At 34.8% G+C, this 18,329-nt stretch overlaps 1 protein-coding gene across 1 annotated transcript in view; it reads left to right on the forward strand.

Annotated features, from left to right (window-relative positions):
* Positions 1-220: 220 nt before the first annotated feature.
* Positions 221-18,329, forward strand: part of arr (low-density lipoprotein receptor-related protein 6) — a 174,783-nt gene continuing 156,674 nt past the window's right edge. The window contains exon 1 of the mRNA XM_075357774.1: positions 221-387. Within this exon, the coding sequence (XP_075213889.1) occupies positions 273-387 (115 nt within the window). The 5' untranslated portion in view covers positions 221-272. The remainder of the gene's footprint in view (positions 388-18,329) is intronic.

Here is an 18,329-nt window from a genome sequence, read left to right on the forward strand (position 1 = left end):
TAAAACTCTAATTTACATTATTTATTTTCAACTATCAATTACTGATGATGACAATTTACTGCATTCCTGTGGTTGTCGGCATGCTTTGATATGCGGAGTAACTCAATAAACAGTACTAATCTTTCATCTGACCAATAGCATCACCGTGTACTCTGGCGGATTGGATGTATAATAATCCTGCGGCATTCTTCTGAGCCTGGTCGTCGCGCGTGTGTTTTGTCTATACCGGGTTCTGTGATTCGCGTGTATTATGTGAAATTTAGGGAATTTATATGAAGTGTTGTTGTACAAAAAGCAAGTTATGTGGGAAGCTAGGTTATTTTACCACTAGAATGTTAGTGGTGTCGTGGGTCGCCCTGAGTAGCTGTCTGATAACCTGTGTGAACGGTGAGTACTGTGCAATAGTAATATATTTTCGTATTTATTAACGGTATCTGTCATCTGATCTGAGTGGAGTAATGTTAATGAGAATGATAATTACTTTTAGTTTTATCATTTAACTTATTTTGCTTACCGTTTGGATATTTATGTATACATAGGTTAGGAAGCACTGCTGTTTTGCAACATAGAATTTTCATTTAATTTTGAACGTATTTATAGAATATAGCAATATTTATATTGCATTTATTGCTCCTTATCTATATAAATACGTATATCATTATTTTTAATGTTAAAAATATTTGTTCTGTCTGCAGTAGAATCAGTTGTCTTGTCCTGCTCTGAAGGGTGTAAAAGCCCCCTTTAAATAATGCATTAGTATTTCTTGTAGAGCAGGTCTATCACTCAATTCATATTGGATTTTAGAGGATGGTGGGACTCTAAAGATCTACGTAATGGCTCAGGCAGTGTCGAACTATGTTTTTTTCATAATATTGTATGAAGCGGGATGGTTTGATTGGGCTGGGGATTCGCTTATTGATAATGCTTAGGTGCTTTGTTCTATTGGGGCTGGAAATTACATTATCGTAGGACTATAACACCATGGGGAAAATCGCTCTGCGATCTTTCATTAACTTAGACTTTGTGGTGTGAACATATTAATAGATTATGTTGGAATTTCTTGATGAGATTGAACAGATCATTTAAAATCACTAATTTGTTAAGAGTTGACAAAATAAATGAAGTTATGTAGTAATTGTCTTACTTAATTTAATTGCAGATGTGAGAGTAATGTTTATTTGATTTGGTCAAAGTAAAACTGTCCAAACCCAGTTTAAGATAATTTTAATTTACTTTTTAATCGTTCCGTGTTATGAATTGCAGAACAAAACTAAACTCTACCAGCACAAGTCTGTGCTGGTACCTGATGAAGGGCAAAGGAGTGGAGAAATGTGAGGGAACTAATTATCTATATTGTTTATATACTGTTCTATGCAATAATAATTACATATATATATATATATATATATTTTTTTTTTTTCAAAACAAACATGAAAATGGTTCACTCTTCTCATTACTTGTCATTACTTGTCTGATTGTTACTCGTTCAGAGAAGTAATATTATGAATGATAAAAATGCCAGACCCTGGTTTGAAGTTGAATTCAGAAGTAGCTAATAAGAAGTAATTTTTATTGCATTATTGGTTCTTCAAGTGTAACTTTAAAACAAACTGGTATTTCAGGTATTCCGTTAGTTTAATTATTCAGTGATTCTCATCATTTTTTTGGATTCCTTTTTTATGTTTTCTTATCATTGTTATCAAGCTACTTTCTAAGGTAATAATGAGTGACGTTGGACTTATTTTTCATCGGTGTTTATATCTTGTTTGCCACTTTATTTCAACTCGTCTTTTTCCTTTTTACCCTTCAAAAAATTATCCTTAAATAAAATAGGCTGAACTCATTTTCTCCTCTACTTTTTCATCTTCTCAATCACATTTTCTTATTTCTTATTCAGCGTTTCAGTTCTGTAGTTTCATTAATTTCTTTGTGTTCATTGTGTCCCGTGAAAACATTACTATCAATCTACTAAAATAAGGTGCATAGGTGACAGGCTTATTTGACGTACTTCCAAAGTACATAATTGTTTATTACCTTGTTGTCTGTCCCTGTTCGAATAGTAGTCGTTTGATAGGATATGAGACTTGTAACTCGTGTTGCTTTTTTTTGTGTATAATACTGTTGTTTGCAGTAATGTTTATACAGCGATTCACTATATAAGTTTGAAGCTTGTATGTGAGAACATGAAATTGCGTTAACTTTTATTGTGTAATGAAAAATTCCAGGCCTGATTGGAACTTGATCCAACATTTTTTTTTTTTTTTTACATGAAACTAACTAAAATTCTACCTCTCTTGTCACAAAGGTTGGTGGAGTTTTGTTTTTGGGTTATTTGTGTTAAACTAAAATATTCATTTAAATTAAAAATCTGTGCAGTTAATGCGTTAGTACTGTTTATTTTATTTAGCTTATGATTTTACTTTTGTAAATAAAAGAAGCTTACTAATAATAAATATAGATTAAAGGTTTACAAAGATATTTTTAAAAGTACATGTATGGTGCATATCACTTCTTACCGGCGAAAAATTGAATAGATCTTTTTTGTTTACAGACAACATTTTTAAAACTTTGTAAAAAATAAACATGTATTAACCGTACAGTTCCCTTCGCACTGGCTCCTATTTGCCTTACTGCTGCTCTGCTGCGATACAATTTTAAAGTTAGACATATTACAAATTAATTTTAGTGAAATAAGAAATGAAGTAAATTAAAAAGTCTTAGGTAAATTAACTTGAGTTGTGATTGTTCCGTTGAACTTTGTAAGAAAAAATTCCAAGCAATCCCATTTAAATTACTTTAATTATAAGTGAAATTAATACAAGTTAGTAGTTCAAAAGTTGTACTTTTATTTTCTACAAATAGGAATGATTCCAACGGGCCATAGAAAATTTTAAAGTATAGAAATAGAGTCTTTTGAATTACATTTTGGTCGCTGATTTTATATAAGACATGTAATACGTATAATTATATAGAATATTTCATATTAAATTAACTTTTAGTACGACCGTTGTTGATTATTTTTTTGAGCCGTTTTTTATTTCATGATTTTAGTTAAACGTTTAATAATTCTATCGTTTTAATGTTAAGTTTGCGGTAAGGTAGTAGGCATTTGCTCTCTACACACTTCATTTTAACCGACGTGTTAGTACCTTATTAAAAAATCAATCGAGTTAAAACTCTTGATCTTAAGCCGGCCTTAAAATTATTACTACAGATTAAATTTTTTTTGAAATTCCTTTATGTATTAATAGTAAAGTAATCAAAATATTGTTAAAAAACTTATTTTTCTTTTGTCTTGCAATACTGCTTGCTTGGTGCGGCTTGGTTTTTCATATGAAGGCTAGAAAAAATAACAAGAGACAGCATTTTTCAAACTCTACTTAATTCCAATCGATATTCCCACACTCAAGCTTAAAACTTATCTGATGAATTAAGCGTTATCGGTTGTTATAGGAATGAAACTGCAGTTAACATTAAGTAATATCAGTGATATACAAGAATCGGTTTATCGATATAAGCTTGGCTTCACCCGTTAGGATTGTATCCTTCATACTATTTAATTTGTAGGATGATACCGTTTTGATTGTTCCCGGTGTTGTAAGTGAACAAACAGGTTGCAGAAAATGTAGTTTATTTCCATATTACTCTGTGGCAATATAATTTTTTCCCTCGGTTCAGTGTTACATTACTTTTTATTACGTAGTTACATTACATTATTTGCTTATTAATAGTCTTTCTGGGGATCTATTTTTATTTAAAGTTTTCCTACAATCTTTTTTGTGAAACCGGAGTCATCAAAGGAAGTTCCTTCTCAAAACCAAGTAGAGTCATCTAAATCATTGCTGAATTCTGAGAAAACATCTTTTTGAAGACGGTTAAAAACTTACAATTTTGATTAGATACGAACTACATATAATTCGGTAGTATTCAGAAAGGCAAAAATCATCTTAACTCTTTCACAGTACACTCCTCTACAGCTATAAATGAAAAGCGTTATATTTATTTTTACCACTTGGAAATTATTTTTTCTCATAATGTTTTGATCCCTTTGGATGTTTTTTGACCGATGGTTTTTTGTCAATTGGATATTTAAAATAAATTGTTTTATTAGTATTTAATTTTTTTTTTGTCCGCCAATTCAGTTTTATTAGTTACATGAAATATGTTTGGCAATTTCTTTTCTGGATACAGAGTTATGGGCAACCTTCAATTGCACTTTTAAGTGGTTACAATTTGAAAGATTCTTTCGTTTTATTTGCTGGTGTAGCGAAAGATATCGTGTTAAAATATAGCCGTTATAAAAAATCTTAAAATAATTTACGATTTATATTTATTTTAGCGATCAGTTTATGTATTTTTTTTAGGTATATTTACTTTACGGGTCGTATACGTAACGCGGAAAATAAAATAGTATACTAATTTTTAAAAGTTTGTTCCTTTGTACGCTAAATACGTCGTTTATGTAAAAGGCCGAAGCTTGAATTTTAGCGATCTATGTTAACAGGATCTATTTCTTTAAAGCGAGTAGTTAATTTGTTTATGTAGCTTGCTGTAAACGTAACGGTTGTGCACGATTAGATACGAGACAAGCCGTTCACGATAATAATATTATAGCTATTCCGAAAAATTTCAAGCATTCCGTTCCAGATGTACTCGAAAAAGTGAACAACGAAGCGGTTTCCCGTCTTCTTTTTTTGAGCCGAATAAAATGTTGCCGATCTCCGTGGCAGAGAGAGTAGTAGCGCCTCGGCTTTCATCCGGAAGATTCCGTACGGCCAGGAATGGCATTTTTCATACCCTACACGATTTCCACGAAGTAGCTTAAAGCTTTTCTTATGAAATAATTATTTACAAAAGAAAATAAGTAGCGCTAAATGAAGAATAGAATATAATAATGCTGACGTTATTATAGAATAATGTCAACAGCTACAATTAAACTACGATCGATAGGATTGTAGGATTTTATTTAAGGATAAGGATTTTATTTTTCACACCCGTTAATTTCCAGGATACTACCTGAAATATTCTATGTATTATGGCGGAACCGTCGTATCGTAAGACTGTAGTTTATCATCTTAGCTAGAATCGATATCTGTATTCGATTTTTATCTTTAGTTAGGCGATGGGTCGTTCACTTTTTAGAAGCTTTAGCCGAGTTATTACCAAAAATTCATTTATAAATGCTGTCGTTATTTAATAACATCAAGAATCATTTTTGAACAGACGATTTTATTTTAATTTTGTGCGCATCTTGCAGCAGATTGGCATCGGAAAGCGAATTAAATTTCAAAATCCTTGCCGACCGTATATCCTAAGCCCAGAAGAATAGGGAAAATTAACCTAGAAGATAAAAAAATGTTTTAATTCTTAAATAAATTATATATAGTCGAATTAAAGTAGATATTTGACTTTTGACCGATAGACTTTCTCCCGTTAGTCTCTAGAAATAAATACGCGTGTGGAACTGACGATTATCATAATTGCCGTAACCGACGATTTTCTTGAGTTTTTATTAGCGTATTGCATACAACAGAGTATAATTTGTTTGTTACTGATAGTTATACCGCTAAATAATTTTGATGAATATTGTCGTGTAATGATGAACGTATACCAGGAGTATAGTTTACGTTTGTTTTTTTTAGTTTCTTATTTCGAATAGAGCTTATTCGATCGAAGTATGTATAAATGCTTAATGAAAATTATTTTAATACGGATACATAATCGGTGCAATTTGATAGAAATCGTTTTGCGTATTAGGAATAAGTACGATTCCCGGTTGTTATAGTTGTTTATGTTTGTATTATGAAAGAGGCTAGGAAGAGTAATACGGAAGTATTAGGCTTGTACCGCCTCCAGTTAGGAAAGAAAATCTTCTGATCGGTCGATCGGCAGTGTTCCTTCTGTTAATGTACGCCAAGGATGCAATAAATTCCACCAAAATGAAAGCTCAAGGCCCTATAAGGAACCGTGTGTTCATCCTATATAAAATCTCTTACGGGATCGTAATTTTACGTTAGTTGCGTGTTGCTGGAATTACATTTTATTATTTTTACTGTCTTAGAGTTATATTAAGCGTACGGTGAAATAGTTATTTTTATTAATTAATTTTTTCTTTTACTTAACGATTGTGGTGAAAATTCGGGCAGTCATGTGGAAGTTGCGTAGAGGTCGGGAGGCCGAGGCATTTGGGATGCGGTTTCGAGCCGGGCCAGAACCGGATCGGAACGGTGATCACAATGCACCGGAGCTAAATTTCGTCCAGTTGCCCATCTCCCGTCTGCGGAAAAGGCTACAAAGCCTCGCGATGGAGGCATGGCAGCTTGAATGGCACACCACGACTAAGGGTAGATCCTTGTATAATTTTATACAGGATTTGGGAGGATGGTATGCCTCGAGTTCTTTCTTAAGGGCGTCGGGTGCCCAGGTGCTCACCAACCATGTGAATCTAAACCAATATCTGTTTCGGTTTCGCCTGGTGGCTGATGAGTTGTGTGTCTGCGGGGAGGTCCAGTCTAATGTACATATGATGTACGACTGCCCGGCCCTTGGGGGGGCCAGAGACCGTGCCACCCTGGAACTTAGAGGCCAGGGGGAAACCTGGCCGCTCACAAGCGGCGAGGCAGTGTGGCGAGAGCCGCACTGTCGGACCGTGTGGGAGTTCCTCGATGAGGTTGCTATGTTCAACCGTCATCGGTAAATTTAAGGGATTCTTAATGTAATCGCATTCGGACTCCTAATAGCTTTGTTGCTTGAAACCAACCTTGACAATAGGGCTGGCCATCAGCCAAATCAGCTCCAAGCGATGTTAAATGGTGGACAGGTACTAGCTGGCATACAGCGACCGAGGCGTGGCAGCCAAAATTGCTGTCCTTTATTTTATTGACTCTTATAGTTTTAAATTGTTACAAGGGGTGCGCCTCCCCGATCTAGTTTTATGTTGACAAGTGAGCGATTGGGACACTTCAGCGGGTGCTGTATGGCGCCCTGCTTGATTCGCTCACGCACGTTAGGTAGCTCATTAGGAGCTTTTAGGATTTGGGTCGCTAAACCGTTATGAGGCACAGTAGCCGTTCTTGGCACGGAACATTTGGTCTATGCTCTAGGGCGACCGAATGGGGTGGTGGTGGGAGAAATGCCAGTTAACCAAATTTACTTAACGATTGAAAATTACCAAGTCGATTATATGTATCGCTTACGTGTAGATAATGTTAAGAGCGAGAACTTATTATAGTGAAACAGAGTGGTAAAGTATAATTAAAAAAAAAAAAAAAATACCGTTAACTCACTTTAATCAGATAGTTTTCATCTAAAAATTCTTTCTTAATTTTTTTTGCATTTTTTGAAGGAACGGGTCAAAATTCCAGGTATCTTTTTTCTCCTTTCTGTACGAACCGTACAAATAAGTATCGACCCTTGTTTTCTTGTTTTTATTTCAGAAATGAAGTTTTTGTAGAACACCTCTTTTCTACCTTCAGTTTTTTTACTTTTTTCACTAACAAACTGCGCGTAGTCTCATTCCTTATCCTTTGACAATTATACCAGACTTTCCGTCGTCTGTAATGTGTTTTTTCTATCGTAATATAACTTTCTTTCGTCGTTTAACGAGTAACCAATTTTCCACGAAATATTTATCGGTAGGTTCCGTTAACAGGTGATTGTCTAAAGAGAAACTACTTCGACTTTATTACGTTATAAATAAGGGTTGTTTATACCCTTTTGACGTATGTTAATCGGATTTATAAATTATATGCTTTTCTACGTATTATTTTTTCGTAATTTATAAAAATCGTTTGTCCAAGTTTTTTACTTTTGATATCTATAACTAAATAACTTCTGTCGGTTTGTTAGTTATTAAAAGGTAAATAATGCGTTGTACAGTTAAAGCTAGTTTTACCGGATACAATATTAATAAAACTTTTTAAAATCATTTTCAAATTCAAAATGAAAATTTCTGTCGCATTAAAATATACCGTTAACATTTCGGGATAGGAATTTATTCGTACGATTTGTTATTACGTGTAGCAGAATAAACGTGTAGTGTACTGTAAGGCTGGGTGTCACCTAGACGGGTTTGGTTCGCCGATGTGCATCAGTATATTCGGTACGGGGAAGAAAAAACTACTCGTAATTTTACTCGGTAAGCCTGGCACGTGATGTTTGTTATCGCTAAAAACGGTTGTGGCATTTTCAGAGGTGACTGATGCTTTGTAAAGGAAAAACAGGAAAGTTAGGGTGGAGTTTTAAATAGAAAATAAATATGCGACGCACCTTTAGCGTTTAAAATTCAACAAATAGTCGATTAAGTACGACTCACGGGATATATTATATCGCTGTTATTACAAATTATATTATACAATAATATAGTACGGACTTGACGTATAATTTGTATATGGCTGTGCGATAATTTCTTAAATTCATCAAATTTGTGTCGCACATCCTAATAGTCGGTAGTATGGAATCCATTTCAGTCTGCCGAATTAAATAGTACGATTCACCTAAAGCAAACTGTAAAAGCGTAAGACCGTTTATTATTTGAAATGTATCGCCTTTATACAAAAATAATTGAATATAGTGACGTAAAAATATTCTACATTTAATAGATTTTGGTTTTTTAAAATTTTTATTTTCTATCTTGTTACAGTAAGAAGGAAGCGTGTGGTTTTTATACTTCATTAGGGTTCGTCACAGCGAGGTCTGTGTCGTGCGGGCGTATCTGTATCTTGTCTGGTGTGTAAGTCTACGTTTAGGTTTGCGGTGGTGTGTTGAAATGTCGAAAGCAGCTGTGGGGGTGTCTGTTGATGCTGGTGCAAGCGGCAACCCTGCCCGTACAGTACAATAAGGACGATATAAGCTTGTCGCCTGGCAATCTCCGGCCGCTTGTGTACAGGTATGCTGTATTTGCTAGGCGTGTAATATTCCCCGTCTTGCGTTTTTGTTTGCGTGAAGCTAAAGCCCGCATATCGTCCTTCACCCTCGTCAAAGCTGTCACAGTGTCTATAGACCCCTCCCTCCACGTTAATAAGAAATAAGATAAACCTTACGCACCTTTTTCCCTCCGTTCCATTATCGACGTATTATTGTACGGTAAATGTGTCAGTGTTATGTTTTTATGATTTTTATCTATGAATTTCAGGTATATTCCCTACTTTTTAACGGTACGTAGTGTGAGTGCGTGCGTACGATATTTTTGTCTGTAGGGTGGGAGGAAAGACCGAATGTGTCAGCCGGACACAGACCGACGCTAATTATGACAACCTTGAACTGTTTAATTGATAAATGAGTGTGTGTTGTACACGCTAAACCGTAGCGTATCGGTAAGTGTTAAAAAATTCTCGATTGTACTATCTTGTTACGGGTTTGCATATGTAGTAAATTAAGGTATACGGAATGCTTTTATGATGTCGACTAATCGCTTTATTTATTATCATCTCTGTCGCGTTATAAAATTCACGGGTGGTTTATTATTGTCGCTTGTGAAATATATATTTTAAATCATATTATATGATAAGCGTTCATTAATAACTTACTCTAATTTTTATTATTAGAGTATGCAGATTAATTTTTAGCTTAATAAAATATTAATAGTTTTTATTTAGATTAACGCTAACTAAAAATTTAAAAAATCGAATCAAAAGTTAACGGAAAAATCGGTAAGTTGCATACATTAGAGCTCAGTTTAATTAAAAAATAATGTTACAACAAAGAAAGCTTGTGTCTCATCGGGTATGATGCATTTCAATGACTTTTGAGGTTACCGCGAGCCGACTAAACGCATCGGCTTCCTTTTTATTCTGAAAACGGTATATTTTAAAGCGTTTAGTTGTAAATTAATTTTTAATATGATAATCGTTAGGTGTAATGAAATACTAACAGAGATTCGAGTTAGAAAACCGTTTACCGATAAAGCCAAGGTTCAATGGTGCTGCATTACGTTAACTGTTATGCATTAATCTGTCTACATTCATTTATTATTTATTATTACATTACTTTATTTATGAAGCGAAATTTTTTAAATATATTCATTTACATGTCTCGGTATTAAGGATAAGTTAACTTCGAGGTTGTCCTCCGTTATTCTCCCCAGAATTATTTTGTTGGTATTTCTGGCAGAAAATTGCAGTAAAATTTCGGGGAAAATATTTAAAAAATTCTTATTAAATCAATACGCATAAAAAAGGTTCATTTTTTAAAAGTATTAAAAAAATTGCAAATTGAAATGATTAAATATAAATTAACGAAAAATAAACCGAGATAATATTATTTGAAACGTTAATTACTTACACACGAACACAAATATTTATTGCGTAAGCCAAAAAGCGGCAGTATCTTCCAGAATCGGTTGAAACATGTTGCGATCATCCGTTTTCCCTTTTTTCCTTATAAGTAGCCGTAAAATTCTCTTGATATCACTGATTTATCGCGCATTTCATTTTTGGCTACCTCCCGTGGTCTTTCTATTTTTTGAGTATGCGCTTCTGTAAATGGATCAACGAAATTCGGCGAACGGTTCGCAGTATTGTGCGCATAATCCTGTTCGGGTTACGTAAACCGTTGTGTGCTGCCCGCAGATTAGAACGGAGGACGGATGAAAATATGTTTAGCTTAAACCGGCATTACGAATGACTATTAGGTATTTGCGAATAATAAAAAAGGAAGAATTAAATTAAGAACTTGTTTCAACAAATTATTTATAAGTTCTTTCATATTCGTTGTCGCAACAAAATTTATTGATTTTCTAAGTTCTACTCTAGGTACTGTAGCTAATTACATTTCTTTTTATCATATGAGGTCTTAAATAAAGTAATGAGACTCGTTGAGAAAACCTTTTATTTACAACCGATTATACATAGACTCTTAACACCTTCGAAGTAGTTCCCTTGGAAAGCACGCAACACTTCCCATTCTTGATAGCATTGTTGGAACTCAGAAACCGGAATGTCCTTCGTTCATCAGGTCGGTTACATTTTTAAAAATGTTTTCTGCTGTTCCAAAATGATGTCCTTTGAGTTGTTTTTTTTTTTTTTAAGTCGGGAACAGGAAAGAGTCACAGGAACTCAAGTCAGGTGAATAATATGGTTGAGGAACTGCAGGAATGTTTTTCTTCGCCAAAAACTCATTAATTGAGAGTGCAGTGTGGCAAGGTGCGTTGTCATGATGCGGCATACAGTTTTCTCTGACGGCTGGTCTTGCGGAGGCAACTCTTTTCCGCAGTCTTTCAAAAATTTCTCGGTAAACATAGTGATTTACAGTCTGTCCTGTAGGCAAAAAGTACTTATGGACAACGCCATAACTATCGAAGAAACAAATTAGCGCGGTTTTGATTCGGTCATTTTTGAGTTTTCGGGACGCGGTGAGTTTGAAGTGTGCCATTCCTTGCTCTGGTGTTTTGTTTCTGGGTCGTACTCAAATATCGAAGATTCATCATCGGTAATAACGTTTTTTAGAAAATCAGGATCGGTTTCAATTCGCCCTAGAAGATTGCGACACAGTTCCACCCTGTTATTTTTCTGTTCAACAGTGAGGTTTTTGGGACCAATTTTGCACTTAATTCGTGTCCAATTTGTTTGTCAAAATTTGATGGACCGTGGTACGGTTCAAATTCAATTAATTGTTCTGCATTCATTCTGACTGTTAATCGCCGGTCGTACCGTATCAAGTCTGATTCGCCCGACATTGTCGTCGCTTTTTGACGTTAACGGTCTTCTAGGGCGTGGATCGTTCGCAACTCATTCCCTGCCGTCTGAAAATGTTTTAAACCGTTTAAAAACCGGGGCTCGTAAAGAGCGTCATCTTCATACGCCTTTTTCAATTTTGAAAAAGTTTCAGTAGCATTCTCACCGAGTTTAACTCAAAACTTGATCGCACAAAGTCGCTTATAATTAGTATCGCTCATTTTTGTAACGACAAAAACTCGCGTCACGAAAATTTTTTTGTTTACGTCTCGTGGCGGCAACAATAGACTAAAAATATTAATACCTTATATAAATCGGCTGTTCATATAACCGTATTTTTACTAGTAACTTAACAGTGTTGCCAAAAAAACAAGTCTCATTACTGTATTCTCAGACCTCGTATTAATCCTTGAATTATCTTCCGGCAAGTGCGGTGAACTTGCTGAAACTGTAGGCCACTTTTGTGTCGCATTATCGATTTTCTTAATCGGCAGTTACCGGCTCGGTCGAATAACTTTATTTTGTTCACGAATAACATACTATTGTGAACCGTACCGCAAATTTTATTTCCCGAAGCGCGTTAGGGTATTATTTTAAAATACTTTTTTCTTATTTAATTTTATAAGATCGTGATGGTAATTAGTTTCAGCGTGTTAACGCGTTTACGGGTCCGACGTGCTATAAATTCTAATATTGATCTGTATATTTACGGATTGATTTATTTGAATCTTTGTTGTTATTTCATCGGAGGGTGTTGTATTCTATTAAATAGACTATTCCGTGTCCCAACCTTCTTTATTTGTTTTATTATGTGTATAAAGCGGTTAGTGTATATAATGTTTTAAACAAGCGTGATTTGTTTTTATTATGTGAATCTGTTGTGTTGTATAATAATCATTAATAATTATAATCATCTCGTGCTCGAGTCGAACAAGAGATGAACAACCGTGTGGGAGTGCTAGAATGCCTGTGAACCTCTTTTCTCGTATATATCCAACCGATTCAGCTTCACTAGACTGGCTGCGAGTGGACCTATGTTGTGTGTGTGTGTGTGTGTGTGTGTGTGTTAGATGTTGGAGCCACCTGTACGATCGCAGCCTTATGCGTTTGTTCCTTCTGTATTTTATCTCCTCTTTCTTAACGCACGCGCACACACGTACAAATACATATACATGGTATATTTATCTCTCTCGTTCACTCCCTTTTACCTCTCCCTCCCGCGTCTGTCCCGACCCGCCTATTAGATGCCATACCTCGTTATTCAAACGAGTAGTGGGCTTGTTGTGTTGTGTTATGTTGAATTCTCGGTTGTTGTATCGCCTTCTGGGTCGGTTTTATACGGTCTGAACCAATAACATCGGACACACTCTGTTTATAAAACAAAACATCATTCTTAACTAAACCGAAGATGCTTGTTGGTTACGCTACCCTTCTCTTCATTGATTATATTTTTACTGAATTTTTTTTTACTTTTTTTTATTATAGGTATACTATTTTTAAAAAAAAAAGAAAAAAAGAAACAAAGTATAAATCGATTTATAATATATACTGTGTTAATAATTGTTATTATAAACAATGTTTACTGCTTTTTGTAATAACTTATGCGGTAATCGATTATATTTCAGATCATTTTTTTTTATTAATTTAAACGTAAATTAGTAAATAACTGAGCTTTGGAAAGATCGCTGTAGTTATCCGAGCTTGATAAAAACAAAAGAAATAAGATAATAAATATCAAATTAATTATAATAAATGATTATTTAATTAATAATTTATTAAGAAAAAAATAAATTTAATATTCTTTTTATTTGAAATAAGTCGTAATTAAAAATTATATAATTTATACTTGTAAAATAATAAATAGAATTTTGTAGGGATTCAAGGAAATACGGCAGACTTGAGAAAAATGATCATCTGTATTCAGAATATTAGGTTGGTTTTGAGCGATATATTTTTCCCTTCTTTTGAAAACGGTGATAATTTTTATCGTCGGATGAATTAAATGTTTAAGCGTACCAGGCCGCGGTCATTTTGTTTTGAAATGTTTTTAAATTAATTTTTTTATGAGGTCTGTTCAGAAAATACCGGAACTTTATTTTTTTTTAAATTTATTATTAATTTTGCCGATTATTGGTCCTTGTCCCGTTCAAAGTACTCCTCTCTCTCTCCTATTCAAACACTTTTCTCAGCGTTGTTTCCATTTCGCGAAGCGGTCCTGGATAGCTTCACTTGAAATAGCCTTTAAGGTCATCGATAGTCTCAAATCGACGTCCTTTCGTCACCGATTTTAATTTCGGATATAAAAAAAAATCCCAAGTTGACAGATCCGGTGAGTAGGGAGGCTGAAGGAGGATAGTCATCTGGATTTTTTTGGCGCAAAACTGACGAATTGACAAAGCTGAGTGTACGGGTGCTTCGTCTTTGTGAAAGAACTATGAATTGTCTCGCGACAATTTGCGACTTTGTTTGCAGATTTTTCACGTAACCGTGGTAAAACGCCTTGATTGATATTAGCCTACGCAGTGATTCACCTTGAGGCAAGAATCGAAAAGGAACGATTCCATTAAAAAACAGAGAATATCACTTTGACGTTGGACGGAGACCGACTTGTTTTCTTGGGGCGTGTTGAATCTTTTGCCGAGCCGTTGTGACGATTGAACTTTTGACTCGATGTCGTAGCCGTAAAACCCGGCTTTCGTCTCCCGTTGTGATTTTTGCGTGAATTTTTCATCGTCATCGGTTTGTTCAAGAAGTCGCCTACAAACGCCCGCTCGTCCTGCTGTTCGGTCGTCAAACGAGGAACAAACTTAGCGGTAACTCGATGCGCGTTCAATTTTTCAGTCAAAATGTTACGGTACGATCCACTCGAGATGCTAACGTCTTCTGCAAGTTCTCTGACAGTCGATCGGCGATTTTCACGCAGCAGATCGTTGATTTTCTGAACGCGGGTGTCATCGGTTGAAGTCGAAGGCCTTCTTGGTCGAGAGTCATCTTCAGTTGACTGACGACCGCTTTTAAATCGTGAAAACCATTCGTAACATCGCGTACGACCCGGAGAATCATCTCCGTAACCTTGTTTCAAAAGTTGAAACGTTCATGTGAAAGTTGTCCCCGGTTTCACGCAAAATGTTATGTCGTATCGAAGATCGCGCTGCAGACACTTATACACGTTGCACTTAAATTACAATAACACGAAAACTAAATGAGATTTTAAAATCGAAAGTCGATTATATTAAAAGCTCTTCTCTACGCCTATTCGTGTGTTTTGGTGTTAAATTTTTAGAATTTTTCTTTGTCCTTAATCCTTTAAGGTTAGGTGAATCCGTTGCGTCTAGTGTACGGGAGGATTTTCAAAAATAAGAATTTTTTCTATACTATTAGTTTTTATATCGCGTAACGACTAATTAGTTTTACAGGTGTACCGTCGTGTATTTTGTCCTTAAAAAGAATTTTATCTTAACGCGTCTGTTTGTTAACTTCTTAGCGTTATGAAATTGCGATAACTTACGCCATTAAAACAAATAAATAAACAAAAATCCACTTTTTATGATTTAGGCGATGTATTAAAAAATGTAATTATTTTAAACCGAAAATTTATTCGTTCGTGTATTAATAATTATAAATTAAGCGTCCGTTTACAAAATTATTTACCGTTTAGTTTTATAAGGAAATCGGTCGCAGTGATTTTCAAACATTTGTACTTCTACAATAACAGTCGCGTCTACGCGAGTGTTTAGTTTGAATCTGTTTTCTGTGTAGATGGAATAAAATATATCGTTTATTATTATTAATTTTTTTTAATGCAATTATCTACACAAATGTGCTTTTTTTAGACAAATATGAAAGTTTTAGGTTAAGCTAGGTTCATCTTTGGATCTTGAGACCAGGACTTATTAATTAGAATCGGACAGGAACGGCGGGCAGGAGACGGAGAGAGAGTATTTCCAATACAAGTAGTAAACCGGTCTGGTCTGCTTCGTATGAAAACGAAAGCGCTCCGTGAGTCACGCTGGTACTGCTGTTCATCGTTTTTGCTAACCTATGCGATTTCCTTCCATTACTGTCATCGGTTTTCAAACGATTGAAGATAAAGGGAACAAAAGGACTCGTTTCTGACTGTACTTCAGTCTACATGAAGTCTTTTACCGGTCGATCTTCACCGGTCTGTTACTGGTAATAACAGTTTTAGTTTGGAATGATTACGTTAAAAATTAAAAAAAAAAAAAAACCACCCATAAAAAGTTTAGTAAGAATACCGAACAAACATTTTATTATTATTACTTCATTCCTAACGAAGCTATCTGTAACTTCTTACTATTAACACAAGATAAATCATTATTTATCTTTTTTTTGGCGGTTTTTATGGCGCTTATAATTTTTTCAATTATTAAAAATTAGTTTTTCTGCCATTTTGGGGGTCTTGCACTTCATTTACAAATTTGATATTTTATGAATTTTTTGATGTTCAGCATTTTAAAAAAATTAGGGTTCAAATACTGAGATAGAAGAACAATTGCTAACATGTACAGGAACCATACAGCAACAGTAGCAATTGGAGAACATAAGAAAGAAGCCGTAATAAGAAAGGGAGTCCGACAAGGATGTTCTCTATCTCCGTTACTTTTTAATCTTTACATGGAACTAGCAGTTAACGATGTTAAAGAACAATTTAGATTCAGAGTAACAGTACAAGGTGAAAAGATAAAGATGCTACGATTTGCTGATGATATAGTAATTCTAGCCGAGAATAAAAAGGATTTCGAAGAAACAATGAACGGCATAGATGAAGTCCTACGCAAGAACTATCGCGTGAAAATAAACAAGAACAAAACAAAAGTAATGAAATGTAGTAGAAATAACAAAGATGGACCGCTGAATGTGAAAATAGGAGGAGAAAAGATTACGGAGGTAGAAGAATTTTGTTATTTGGGAAGTAGAATTACTAAAGATGGACGAAGCAGGAGCGATATAAAATGCAGAATAGCACAAGTTAAACGAGCCTTTAGTAAGAAATATAATTTGTTTACATCAAAAATTAATTTAAATGTCAGGAAAAGATGTTTGAAAGTGTATGTTTGGAGTGTCGCTTTATATGGAAGTGAAACTTGGACGATCGGAGTATCTGAGAAGAAAAGATTAGAAGCTTCTGAAATGCGGTGCTATAGGAGAATGTTAAAAATCAGACGGGTGGATAAAGTAACAAATGAAGAGGTATTGCGGCAAATAGATGAAGAAAGAAGCGTTTGGAAAAATATAGTTAAAAGAAGAGACAGACTTATAGGCCACATACTAAGGCATCCTGGAATAGTCGCTTTAATATTGGAAGGACAGGTAGAAGGAAACAATTGTGTAGGCAGGCCACGTTTGCAGTATGTAAAACAATTGTTGGGGATGTAGGATGTAGAGGGTATACTGAAATGAAACGACTAGCACTAGATAGGGAATCTTGGAGAGCTGCATCAAACCAGTCAAATGACTGAAGACAAAAAAAAAATGAATTTTTGTTAGAACCAACTTGATAAGTTCGCCGTTATTACAACATTTTAATTTTGGCGGCCATTTTGAGGTGAACCCCACGACCGATTGCGGCGGTTCGTGTATTTTTGTAATCCTCTAACAATACTTAATCCGAAATCAAAATCCGAAACAAAAAGTGTTCACACGCATACATACTATACGTGCATATTGAATTCAATAGCGAACCGTTCGTTCGTTGAAAAATGCATAATCAGTAGGTTAGTTTTGTTAAGCTGAAATAGAATATAATACTTAAATTACTGATAAAAGTGTACCGTTAAACGATTGCAAATTAACTTCGCGTAGCGGTTGCGGTTTAAGTGTTGCTCGTGTTGAACGGCACTTTTATTATTTAATTGTTAACATACATTTTATCGCTTTCTTTTTCCTGTTTAGTCTCCGGGAATTACCGTTTAGGTATTACTTCAGAGGATGAATAAGGATGATATGTATGAGTGTAAATGAAGTGTAGGCTTGTACAATCTCAGTCCCACACATTCCTGAGATGTGTGGTTAATTGAAACCCAATCATTAAAAAACACCAGTATCCACGATCTAGTATTCAAATCCGTGTAAAAATAACCGGCTTTACTAGGACTTGAACGCTGGAACTCTCGACTTCCAAATCGGCTGATTTGGGAAGGCGCGTTCACCGCTAGACCGATTCGGTGGGTAGATTCCGTAGGTCTTTTTCTTCTTTTTCCTGTTTAGCCTCCGGTAACTACCGTTTAGATAATACTTCAGAGGATGAATGAGGATGATATGTATGAGTGTAAATGAAGTGTTAGTCTTGTACATTCTCAGTTCGACCATTCCTGAGATGTGTGGTTAATTGAAACCCAACCACCAAAGAACACCGGTATCCACGATCCGGTATTCAAATCCATGTAAAAATTCCGTAGGTCTACACGTCCAAATTATCACTATCAGCTTTGAATAAAATGCTGTTTAAAATTACTCTATTGTAAACTACGATACCGTTTTAGTGAAAACGTTTATTTAATTAAATTATTGTAATTAATCGCTAGTTAAATTTATTTCATCTACGATTACCTAAGGTAAATTAATATTTGTAATCGTGTTTTACCATAATTAGAAACAAAATTACAGATTCCAAAAAGTACAGTAACCTATTTTAAA

Source organism: Lycorma delicatula, chromosome 2 (assembly GCF_047948215.1).
Source record: "Lycorma delicatula isolate Av1 chromosome 2, ASM4794821v1, whole genome shotgun sequence".
NCBI classification, from domain to species: Eukaryota; Metazoa; Arthropoda; class Insecta; order Hemiptera; family Fulgoridae; genus Lycorma; species Lycorma delicatula.